The 12961-nt window shown below is 37.7% G+C and overlaps 1 protein-coding gene across 1 annotated transcript in view; it reads left to right on the top strand.

The window, feature by feature from the left end:
* The first annotated feature begins 106 nt into the window (after positions 1-106).
* Positions 107-12961, top strand: part of Lrrk (Leucine-rich repeat kinase) — a 90973-nt gene continuing 78118 nt past the window's right edge. The window contains exons 1-3 of the mRNA XM_089737936.1: positions 107-414; positions 5628-5819; positions 8283-8448. Coding sequence (XP_089594062.1) covers positions 364-414; positions 5628-5819; positions 8283-8448 — 409 coding nt within the window. The 5' untranslated portion in view covers positions 107-363. The remainder of the gene's footprint in view (positions 415-5627; positions 5820-8282; positions 8449-12961) is intronic.

Here is a 12961-nt window from a genome sequence, read left to right as displayed (position 1 = left end):
AATATTAACTGTGTGTACAATAAAGAATAAAGAAATAAAAGCTTAAAGTTTTGACAATCAATGACAATGTCAGTTGACACAGCTGTTTTCAATCAGCTGTCAATATTTTCCGCACAATAAATCAATAAAACGGGATTTGAAAGATCCAACTTTTAATTGCAATTCCTCATCTCATAAAATTGTTATTAATTTAGTGAACACAAAAAAACAGTCAAAATACAATACCGTGATGGATTCCTAGTATTTCTCGCATGGTAACTTTTGGACAGTGGGAGTAATGTAGGTTCTAATCGTAACGCTTGACCGCCCGTTTAGGCCGGAAATGTATGTTTTACTTTAGTTTTTGCCTTCTATTTCAATATAATGGATCTCTCCCCGGACGAGGAGAACTTTCAAGGTCGTCTGCTGCACCAAGTAAGTCGGATTTGGGTTGAAAAACGCTTAGGATGGCGATTTTAGTTGATGGAATGCACTGTTTAATCATGAGTAGGTGCTGTCGCATAAGCGGTTTTGTTGTTTTGTTATTTCTTCAATACATAACTCACTGTTGACTCATACTTTATATGAGTTAAAATGTATTAAATTTTTTTCACCTTTTTTCATAATTAATTTACACTATCGCTATTGTGTTAATGTTCTTCTGCGCTATTTTGTTAATTTCAGTTATAAATTATTAAATAAATTATTGTTTCTTTTTATTCTGATTTATTGGTGTATGCTTCTAGATAATATGAGTTGTAATATTGATTATGTTAGTAATTCAAATTAGCATGGTAATTGATTTGCTATGTGACAATAAAGGTAAGCATTTACCAAATACAACACTAATTAGACTAATACAGTGTTTCAATGTGGATAGCAGCACTCACATTGTGTTGTCTGCAATGGTTAAAACATCTAACATGAATATTCTATAACCTTTTCCCTAAGCCAGGGCTCGCTGCAAAGTGTTTTGCAGCAAAAACAGCTCAGTACCCAAAGTGAGTACTTAAATCATTCTAGTGCTTTTCAGCCGTCGACTATAGTCACTGATAGTAGTGAAATGGTTAGTAATATGTAATAAATAATACTAAATAAGTAAACAATATGGAAAAAGTTTTTTCATATTTTATACACTAAATAAATACATTGTTGATTTCGTGTCGATGAGCTTTTTTGTATGTTCAGACTTTTCAAATGAGTAAAAAGCTTTTGCTGGTTAATTCGTTGCTCTGTGGCTATATTTTGATTTATGCATGCTAATGTTGCATTTAAAAAAATGATAATGGCACCTTTTGATAAGCAACATATGGTATTTTAATTGACATAAAAAATCCTTTAAACGCGTATGATACTCATAATGACAAATTATTTTTTGTGTCGTATTTTCCCTGTTCCGTAATAAAACTTTAAAAAGGTGTGAAATTTCGTCTATAGAATGACTCATTTGTGGCGGACAGAAAAACAATAGAAAAATGGCGGGAAACCGATTAAATTTTTATTTTAATCTATATATTTTTTTGTAATTATGACATCCGACTTTTTGCCACGCCTTTGATGCCAATGTCGTATTTAATAATAATAAATCAATTGTTAAATAAATAGTGCATAATAATTTTATTTATTTATTTCATTTACTTCAGATTCTGTATCATAATATTCTCTTTTATGCAAATTAAATTAGACGAAGTCAAATCAAATCAAATCAAAGGCCTAAAGGATTAGACTCCCGGTGTATTCGCTTCGAGCGATGTAAGAGTGCCGGTGTTCGAATCCTGCAGGCGGGTACAATTTATTCTAATTAAATATGTACATACTCAACAGATATTTACGATACTAACAGACAGTTTAGTAAATATGAAACCTGCAAAAATTTTAATTTGTGTAAGTTGAGGCATCTTTTGAAAATTTTATTTTTATTTTTTATTCCTACCTAAGCTGATAGCCTTGAGAGGCTATACCAGCGTCGCCTTAACTAGTAGGTGAGCTCACGGTGCTCAAACCTGATGACGTTGCTAACACTGGCCCTAGCAAGAGCAGTGCTTCGCAGAATCTACCACCGGATCGGAAACGCGACCCACTGAGAAGATCCGACGAGAAACTCAGTGGGCTATGTCTGAGGGTTAATTTACTCGAGCCCTACGAGAACGATGACCGGTCTTTTGAGTCCGCACGGGTACATAGTTTGATTTCTATGGATTCTGGAAACCATTTAGAAGTAGACGGGCCGTGAGCTCGGCTTTCCATCTAAAGAACAAAACAAAAAATGATGAAATTTAATGAGACCAAATTAAGTTTCAAATAAAGTCTGTGAAATGGTGGTTATTGATTATGAGATTTTTTCAGTTGATTTATTCGAAGGATCCGAGAAGCTATACATTTAGACCTGAAAAAACACTAAATTAACAAAATAAAACAATTCGCACAACTTAGCTCCTTTTATACTGGTGGTAGGACCTCTTGTGAGTCCGCACGAGTAGGTAACACCACCCTGCCTATTTCAGCCGTGAAGCAGTAATGCGTTTCGGTTTGAAGTGCGAGGTAGCCGTTGTAACTATACTGAGACCTTTAGAACTTACATCTCAAGGTGGGTGGCGGCATTTACGTTGTAGATGTCTATGGGCTCCGGTAACCACTTAACATTAGGTGAGCCGTGAGCTCGTTCACCAATCTAAGCAATAACAAAAAAAAAGATTAAAACTGGCTATCGCTCAAGAAGCCATCCGAGTCTCAGTTCAGTAGTCTATCGAGACAAGCAGCGGGGTAAGGTCACAAGTTTCTCAGCATCTTCCCTACCCCCCGGAGAAATGAAATGGAGACAGCTCTCTCACGCTCTGCCAGATTTGGCCTCGGCTAATACCACCCGATAGCTTACCTTGGATGGTGTAAAGGCTTCTTCAGATTATTATACCCTCATATTGCGATCGTCAACAGACATTGACCAGAGTCGAAAAGCTCACGCCGGTGGATACTACCATTCCGCCTGCTCCTACAAGGCCGTCAGACTCGAAGATGCAGTCCGCGAAACGTAAATGTCTAGAAACTTGCTTTAGAAAATACGAGGGTAGTTAGCACTGTATTCAAATGTCGACGAGTAAAACCTGAGTCCTCTGCTACCACGGAAGCTGTAAAGCAGGGGTAGGCAACGAGGCGCCCCCGATCAATTTTTAAAGCGCCCTCGCTGGACTAATGTAAATGTATGACAGCCAGAGCGATTTACTTACTCTTGTCAAACGGTGATATACAGCAAGTAGTCAGTTGAGTTTAGGATTGTGCATAGATTAGCAGTTTGCTAACCTTGAGCGTATCTAATAACACGCACGTATTTTTTGTTAGTGTGTGATCGTATTTCGACTAGACCACGCGTAGACCGGGCATTTAAAACTACTGCTACAAATTTAGATAATTGTTTAAGGACCGGGAACTCTAAATATATACCCAATTATAAGAAATTAGCTGGAAATATGGACACCCAAGTTTCACACTGAATTATATTATGTATCATTATGTATGACACCAACAAAATAAAGTTATAAAAAATCTGTTTTTTTTTTAAATGCCTATTCATACCTGTTGATTATCTGTAAAATATGCACCCTCGGTGATTTTCAAATTTAGTATTGCGCCCTTATAGACAAACAGGTCTCCGATCCCTGCTGTAAAGTATCAGAAATGCAAGTTTAAGCCGCAAAATTCGTTAAATTATGTCTTATTAGCTGACCCATTGACACACTTTTTGTAAGTAATGATGTGTTCTGCAAAGTCGTAGTATATTATTTTATTCTATTATCAATAGCATTCGCAGCGCACGCGATTTAAGGAATATTTTAGGTATTTTTTTACACCTTGGGTTACAATATTGGAGTTTTAGTAAGGATCTCTAATTTCTTTAAAAATATACTATAAGTTATGTCACTCGGGGATAGCATAGCTTCCAAACAGTGAAAGAATTTTTCAAATCGGTTCAGTAGTTTTGGAGCCTATTCAATACAAACAAAGGTGTGTTGACAGTACGCAGTTACTGGTGGTAGGACCTCTTGTGAGTCTGCACGGGTAGGTACCACCACCCTACTTATTTATGCCGTGAAGCAGTAATGCGTTTCGGTTTGAAGGGTAGGGCAGCTGTTGTAACTATACTTGAGACCTTTATATCTCAAGGTGGGTGGCGCATTTTCGTTGTAGATGTCTATGGGCTCCAGTAACCACTTAACACCAGACGGGCTGTGAGCTCGTCGACCCATCTAAGCAATAGAAAAAAAACGCCAGTACTAGAACTGGTTCGCTAAATTTCGATCTAGCAATTTTGATGTCGAAGATGCACCACGTTCTGAAAGGCCGGTTGAAGCTGATAAAGACGCGATAAAGGTATTAGTTGATGCGAACCGATGAATAACAACACGTGAGATCGGATTGAGGTTAAATTTATCAAATGCAACAGTTTGTGACCACTTGAAAGGTCTGCGATTATCCTCGAAGCCCGATGTATGGGTATATTTCCATTAAAAAAAAACCAAATTACTTTCTGAACAACCCAATATTTGTCTATGGTGTGGTCTTGGCGAAATTTGTGATTATAGAAGTACTAGCTTTTGCCCGCGACTTCGTCCGCGTGGAATAGTTCGCAAATAATGCTTTATTTTAGAACAATTTTGGTTAGCATAAAAAACGCTATAGAGAGCCAACCTTAACATATAGACATATGCTATCGCGAACTTTCTTTAGATCTTTTAAAGGGGAACATTTCTGTCATACATTATTTTAGCGAAACTTTAATCGTTTCTGCAGCGCACGCAGCGGAAGCTCTCAAAAGGGGAAAAAAAACACGATTTTGAAACATTCTTTATTGGTGCTCCGCTTGTATTGGTCTTAGCGTGATGTTATATAGCATATAATACAAGCCTTCCTCGATAAATGGGCTATCTAAAACTGAAAGAATTTTTCAAATCGGACCAATAGTTCCTGAGATTAGCGCGTTCAAACAAACAAACTCTTCAGCTTTATAATATTAGTATAGATTAGTATAGATAATAGTCTTTGACAATAGAGCCACAATAGTGTACAAACTTATAATTTCAATTAATTATAGTCGAATTTCGACTACCGCGGGACCCCTAGTAGGTATTTATTACCGCGTCACGCATTCCAATCCTAATGACGGAATCAATAGGTCAAGACACTAGAAAGTATGAAGTCGTGGTCTAAAGGATAAGACGTCCGATGTATTCGTATGTAGCGATGCACCGGTGTTCGAATCCCGCAGGCGGGTACCAATTTTTCTTACGAAATACCTACTTAACAAATGTTCACGATTGACTTCCACGGTGAAGGAATAACATCGTAATAAAAATCAAACCCGCAAAATTATAATTTGCGTAATTACTAGTGGTAGGACCTCTTGTGAGTCCGCACGGGTAGGTACCACCACCCTGCCTATTTCTGTCGTGAAGCAGTAATGCGTTTCGGTTTGAAGGTTGGGGAGCAGCCGTTGTAACTATACTGAGACCTTAGAACTTATATGTCAAGGTGGATGGCGCATTTTTGTTGTAGATGTTTATGGGTGCCAGTAACCATTTAACACCAGGTGGGCTGTGACCTCATCCACCAATCTAAGCTATAAAAAAATGCTATCAATGAAATCTATTTCACAGGCCGCTCTGTGGGACAACTTGGAACTGTTGCAAGAGCTGATAGTCAATGGGGCTGAGGTTGACGCACGCGACACACACGGCCGTAGCGCCCTGCACGCGGCCGCGCTCGCCGAGCGAAGCGCCTGTCTGTCCGCGCTTTGTAGTGCTGGAGCTTATGTAGACGCTAGATGCGACTCGTCAGCCGGCGGGAAGGTAGGCCATACAAATACTGAACGGTTTCAAGCATCATTCTCAGCTCTCAGCCTATACCAGTCCACTGCTAGACATAGGCCTCTACAATTGCACGCCACTAAGCACGATCCTCGGCTTCTCTCATCCAGCTTATTTTATTTTATTTTTATTGCTTAGATGGTGGACGAGCTCGCAGCCCACCTTGTGTTAAGTAATTACTGGAGCCCATAGACATCTACGACGTAAATGCGCCACCCACCTAGAGATATAAGTTTTAAGATCTCAGTATAGTTACAACGGCTGCCCTACGCTTCAAACCGAAACGCATTACTGCTTCACGGCAGAAATAGGCAGGGTGGTGGTACCTACCCGCGCGGACTCACAAGAGGTCCTACCACCAGTAATTACGGAAATTATAATTTTGCGGGTTTGATTTGACTCAGAAAACGATTTTTATATTCTCACCCAGGTTTAAGAGAAAACTGTTTTTTTCTGCAGCTAAAATTAAGTTGTTAATTGTTTTCTTCGAAATCAATAATCGCTCTCATCATTATTTACAGTATTAAATAAGTTAATTGTGTTTAATGTTGCTAGAAATAAGCCCTTACGTACATTTTATTATTATTATATCCTCATCTATATCTATACTAATATTATAAAGAGGAAAGATTTGTTTGTTTGTTTGTTTCGAATAGGCTCCGAAACTACTGGACCGATTTGAAAAATTCTTTTTCCATTAGAAGCCGACATTGTCCCTGATGAACATAGGCTACTTTTTAAAAAAAAACAATTATTTTATTTTTTTGGTTTCATTTGTGTTTTAATGTTTCCGAAGCGAAGCGAGGGCGAATAATAAAATGAAATGAAATCCGGAAACCGGCAACGATATTGTTGTTGTTGTTTTTAAATTCGCCAACAAGCAGGCAAAGAGCGTAGCCTATACAGCCTAGTCTGGCGTAGTTATATTTTTTATATTTTTTTATGTTTTTAAAAACCGGTGTATCTCTTGTTATTGCTTTTTGGTTGTTTTGACGTCAACTCGATGAATAGCACATTGAGTGAGCGTGAATTTCCGCAGACCTTTTATCTTGAAAAAAAAAATCTGTCACTGTTATGTTAGCTACAGTTTTATTCCAATGCTTCAATAATCGCGAACGATTATTGACGTTTAATACACAAAACAACACCCAATTTGTATATTATACTTCACAATAAACTATTTAAAAAAACATTAAAATAAAACTTCAAGTGACGCTTCACTCGGGTTGCTGCCAAAACTCTCTGATCATTTAAAATAAGAATAGAGTAATGGTAGGCCATTGAGATTTTTACTAATGGAATCAATAATATCTAAAAATATTAAATAATTCATGGTTTTAAGTAATTATTATTATTACAATACATAAATATTGAATTAAACAATAATAAACTAATAAGTCTGTGAATTATAACCATTAGCTATTTTTTTAAATTTGTTGTTCAAGTCACAGACAACTCTTTCGTTTGTCAGCATATAGGTTTACTATAAGGCTGTATGGGCTAATTTGCCCTTTGTCTATTGGCGAATTTAAAAACTATGGCACTCAGTTTTGGGATGTTATCAAATAAGTAATTAATTTTTTTGTAAAACAATGCCAGGGTGAAAGAAATGTTGATACATAAACTAAACAACATGAAAAAATAAGACATAGTTTTTCAAGTACAAATAGTTTTGTCATGAAGTTGGCCCACTTTTGGGCATTGTCCTTTGCATTAAGTACGTGCGCGACAAATAGATGAATAAATCAATATGACGCCAACCGATTTCGATGATTATTGTTTTTAGTGTATGTTAATTTGCTTTGGAATATCTTTTTTTTCTATTTGAAGTCAGTTTTTGTTAAAGCATGTTTATTTGCAATTATTAATTTTGACGAAGTAGTTTTTTTCTTCTTATGTTTGTTTACTTAACTTTGTTTTGTTAAGTCATTTTTTTTTTAACACGAATAGTATCCGATCGAAATGTTTCGATGGGAGAGCGTTACGTTAGCTCACAATGCAGAAGTCTTCTGGATTGGATAGCTGCTCTACAACCACACCACACTACGCCACGCCACACCATGCCACCACACACCATGCCATATCTCACCACGCCACGCCACACCAGACCACGCCATGCCAAATCACGCCACGCCACACCACGCCATGCCACGCCATACCACACCACTCCACACTATATCACTACATAGTATAAACAAAGTCGCTTTCTCTGTCCCTATATCCCTATGTATGCTTAAATCTTTAAAACTACGCAACAGGTTTTGATGCGGTTTTTTTTAATAGATAGAGTGTTTGAAGAGGAAGGTTTATATGTATAACAACATCCATTAAATAGTGGAGAAATCAATAATTCAATAAATCAATAATTCAATCAATAAATTACAGTTTCCGAAGCGAAGCGAGGGCGGGTCGCTAGTTATTCTATAAAACAATGTGTACTCCCAGACAGCTCTCCACATAGCGGCAGAGCGGGGGCACGTGGAGAACATCAGGGCGATGTTGAAGGCCGGCGCTTCGCTGCACATTACAGACAGTGGGGGCGACACCGCCCTGTCGCTGGCCGAGAAGAACAACCACAGGCACGCCGCCAGAGCCCTCAGGGAGGCGAGAGGTTAGTTGACCGATTTAGAGACCAGAATTATTACGTAGCTGTATATACTTAGTCTTAATATAACTTTATTTTTAATTGTAACAGTATTTATGGCCAGACTAAGTACAAAAAAAAATCTTTTGCGAATAACATTTATTACTTTTACAGTGTGTTAGTTTAATACATAAATATAAAACAATTTAAAGTATAAAAAGCTTATTCGAAGTGGTCTCCATTGGCTGCAATACAGTCCTTTAAACGTTGAGGCCAGTTATCAATAGAAGCACGCACTCTTTCCATGAGAAAATTTTTGACTGCCAATCGTACGGATTGTTTTAGGGACTCCAAATTATCATGGCTTTTAGAGCATGCCGTACTCTCTAAAACTGACCATAAATCATAATGCAGCGGATTAAGATCAGGACTAGACTGCGGCCAGTCTTCAGCTCTGATGAAGTCCGAAACGTTCGTTTCCAACCAAGACTGCGTAGACCGAGCTTTATCACCTGGCGCCGAGTCTTGCTGGAAGGACCATTCTTAATTATTGAACATGGTATTGTTAAGGGGCTTCACTACCTTCTCAAGAATGGTATCTTGATACACTTGTGCCGATGTTTTGATACCTTTTTCACAAAAGTATGGCTCAGTCACTCCTTCATAGCTAATACCCCACCAAACCATCACTGAAGTCGGATAGTGCCCACGTTGCACTCTGTCGACTAATTGGGAAGCTTCCTTAGAGATACGGTCATTTTGTTTGTTAAAATGTTGCTCAAATGTAAAAACTTTCTCATCCGTAAACAAAATTTTTCTATGACCTCCCTTTGCGTACCGCTTCAGTAGTTGTTTCGATTTTACCACCCTATTCTCTTTTAAATTATCAGTTAAGAAATGACCAGTACGTCTCTTATAGGCTGCAAGTCCTAAGCCATCTTTTAAAATACGCGACATGGTTCTAGGTGCTATCTTCATCTCCCGAGATAAATTTTTTTGCTTTCGGGCAGGATTTCTTCGAATTCTTTCCCTTACTGCTTTGACCACCTTTTTCGTACGAATACTACGTGGACGGCCAGATCTTTTTCTGTCACAAACAGAGGAGGTCTCATTGCACCTATTAATAGCCCGGTACACAAACATTTTACTAATACCAAGCGTATGGAGAGTTTTAAAAATTGCATTTGGCTCCACACCTACTTTGTGTAATGCAATCACAGCGATTCGGTTCTCTTTATCACCCCACTCCATTTTAATATCGCAAAATATTGTACAATGTATTGGCGCCAAAATGAGAAAACTCAATGAGCAATCATATAAAAATGACAGATTCCAAATTTAAATGTAATATTTTGTTTATTTTTAATTGTAACAGTATTTATGGCCAGACTAAGTATAGATAGATGTGACCAACTTAACTGATAAATTAGAGGGAAGAACACACAGAAAAACTTGACCTTTGTTATTTTTAAATTAATTCCTTAAAATATTATATTACATAGCTCGCGACTCTGTCCGCATGAAATAGTTACTTTGACATAACACTGAATTTTACTCCCCACTTCATTTACGTAGAAAGTGAAAATAATTTTGAATTGTAGAATGTTAGGGAGCTATTTAAACCCTTATTTTGAAACATTCTTTATTGGTGCTCCACTTGTATTGGTCTTACCATGATGTTATAGCCTATAGCCTTCCTCAATAAATGGGCTTTCTAACATTGAAATATTTTTTTAAACCGTCCAGTAGTTTCTGAGATTAGCCCGTTTAAACAAACTCTTCGGATTTATAATATTACTAGCGACCCGCCCTCGCTTCGCTTCGGAAGCGGTAATTTATTATTGATTTGTCCATTATTTAATGAATGTTATTATACTTATAAACCTTCCTCTTCAATCACTCTATCTATTAAAAAAAACCGCATCAAAATCCGTTGCGTAGTTTTAAAGATTTAAGCATACATAGGGATATAGGGACAGAGAAAGTGACTTTGTTTTTTATTATGTAGTGAAGTATAGATACGACACTAATAAAACATAATTAAAAAAAACCATAAACTAGATTTACTGGTTGCGATAGCTATGTCAAAGTTACAATTTTTAAAGCTTATTGCCAGAAGGACTTTTTGGCGGGAACGCGAGGAGTGAAGTTGTCTGTGATTTGTTTTATTTTGTCTATTTAGTGTTTCTTCAGGTTTAAATGTGTAATAATGGTGGTTTATTAACTGTTTAATATCTGTGAAAGTGGACAAGTGTGGGAAAATGAAACAAAGCCGCTGGACGTAACTTCCCGGGATCCTCCAAAAAGTCCACTGAAAAAATCTCAGTAAATGATCACCATTTTACTGAGATTATATTTCATCCCATATCATCTCAACTCATTTCATTTAACTTCATCCCAGATGATTAATGTCTCTAATTAATCATCTTCATTTCAATTCACTCCATATTATCATTTTTCATAAAAATATCCCATATCATATCATTTTATTTCTTTTAATTTCATACTATGATTCATATTAATCAACTTCATTTCATAATATCATATTTTATTTTTAAAAAAAAATATAAAAGATTAGGCTGTATGGTATGATACCTTTGCCTTTCCATTTGGAAAAATAAAACTACTACTATTATTGCCAGAATTTTTACGTCACTAGTCTGTGGGCCGCATATACGCGGAGAGCTTGCAATGTCCTAAGTGTTCAATATAATAATGCGTTTAGGAAGATGTTGTCACTGCCGCGCTTTTGTTTTTTTTTCCTACCTAAGCTGATAGCCTTGAGAGGCTATATCAGTGTCGCCTTAACTAGTAGGTGAGCTCACGGGGCTCAAACCTGACGACGTTGTTAACACGTACCCTAGCAAGAGCAGTGCTTCGCAGAATCTACCGCCGGATCGGAAACGCGACCTACTGAGAAGATCCGGCGAGAAACTCAGTGGGCTGTGTCTGAGGGTTAATTTACTCGTCGAGCCCTTCGTCGCAAGCGACGGGTTCGGCGGGAACGATGACCGGTGCTTGAGGTACCTAAAATCACCGTTAGTGGATCGGGAGGATCCGAAATGACGTGTTTGGGGCGACGTCGACTGCTTTCCATTCTGTCCGCAGGATCGGGAATGGCTTTTGTAGTGCATCCACAAAGTCTGCGACATCTCGCACAGATGACTTTTTTGCTATAAAGCGGAAGAGAAGTGCATCGTTATTGCGTCGAGTGTGTGACAGTGGTAACAGTCTTCTGAACATCATATCGACTAAGATCGAGGGACGGCTAATCAATTTCCTTTGCAGCAGGAAAAATCCTTTGGAAGGAAAGAATTGTAATGATATATTATGTATGTTTGATAGTTATAGTTATAGTAGTCGTCGTGGCCTAACGGATAAGACGTCCGGTGCATTCGTGTTGAAGCGATGCACCGGTGTTCGAATCCCGCAGGCGGGTACTAATTTTTCTAATGAAATACGTACTCAACAAATGTTCACGATTGACTTCCACGGTGAAGGAATAACATCGTGTAATAAAAATTAAACCCGCAAAATTATAATTTGCATAATTACTGGTGGTAGGACCTCTTGTGAGTCCGCGCGGGTTGGTACCACCACCCTGCCTATTTCTGCCGTGAAGCAGTAATGCGTTTCGGTTTGAAGGGTGGGGCAGCCGTTGTAACTATACTTGAGACCTTAGAACTTGTATCTCAAGGTGGGTGGCGCATTTACGTTGTGGATGTCTATGGGCTCAGGTAACCACTCAACACCAGGTGGGCCGTGAGCTCGTTCACCCATCTAAGCAATAAAAAAAAAAGAAAGTTATGTGTTAGATTTTTAAGTTACTAACATAGATTTATAAGTAATTCTTACTAACAAAATGTTATGGTTTTTTTTTGTAAAAAGGAACTGAAAAAAAAAGTATAAATAAAGAATAAATAAATAACAACAGCAAAAAATATGTTAGGATTCTTCTGTCTTCGTTTTTTTGTATTAAAAAGAAAACTAGTTTATGCTCCGATATCTGAAACCGGTGAATAAATTCTATGTATAAACGTCGGCAAAATTAAATCCTGTTTTCACGGTCACCCCGAAAAGGCAGACTTAAGTGATTATATATCAGGAGCCAGGCACGGTTTTGTTAACGAATACGCTTGACAATATTTTCCGACCTATGCTGATTGATAGCCTTGAGGGGATATTACAGCTTTTTTTATTGCATTGATGGGTGAACGAGCTCACTGCCCACCTGGTGTTGAGTGGTTACCGGAGCCCATAGACTTTCTTTAAAGTCGAGTCCTCGCATCATTTTATTTTTAACCATTACTTTTAACCTAATTTCTTGTGCCATTTCATAATTTCGCTTTCATCACTAGGCGCGAAGTTTGCTGTATCTTCCGGTTTATCAAATTCAAGATAGTATAATCCATTTCTTCTGTTAGATTTTAATACAGTTTTCCCGATCTATAACGTAAATGCCGCCACCCACCTTGAGACATGATGACATTTTTTAATGTTCTGATAACTGTCGTCTATTTTTCTATAAGAACATTAAATC

The sequence above is a fragment of the Bombyx mandarina genome, chromosome 24, assembly GCF_030267445.1.
Source record: "Bombyx mandarina strain Sakado chromosome 24, ASM3026744v2".
NCBI classification, from domain to species: Eukaryota; Metazoa; Arthropoda; class Insecta; order Lepidoptera; family Bombycidae; genus Bombyx; species Bombyx mandarina.
This window is presented reverse-complemented; position numbering and strand designations above follow the sequence as displayed.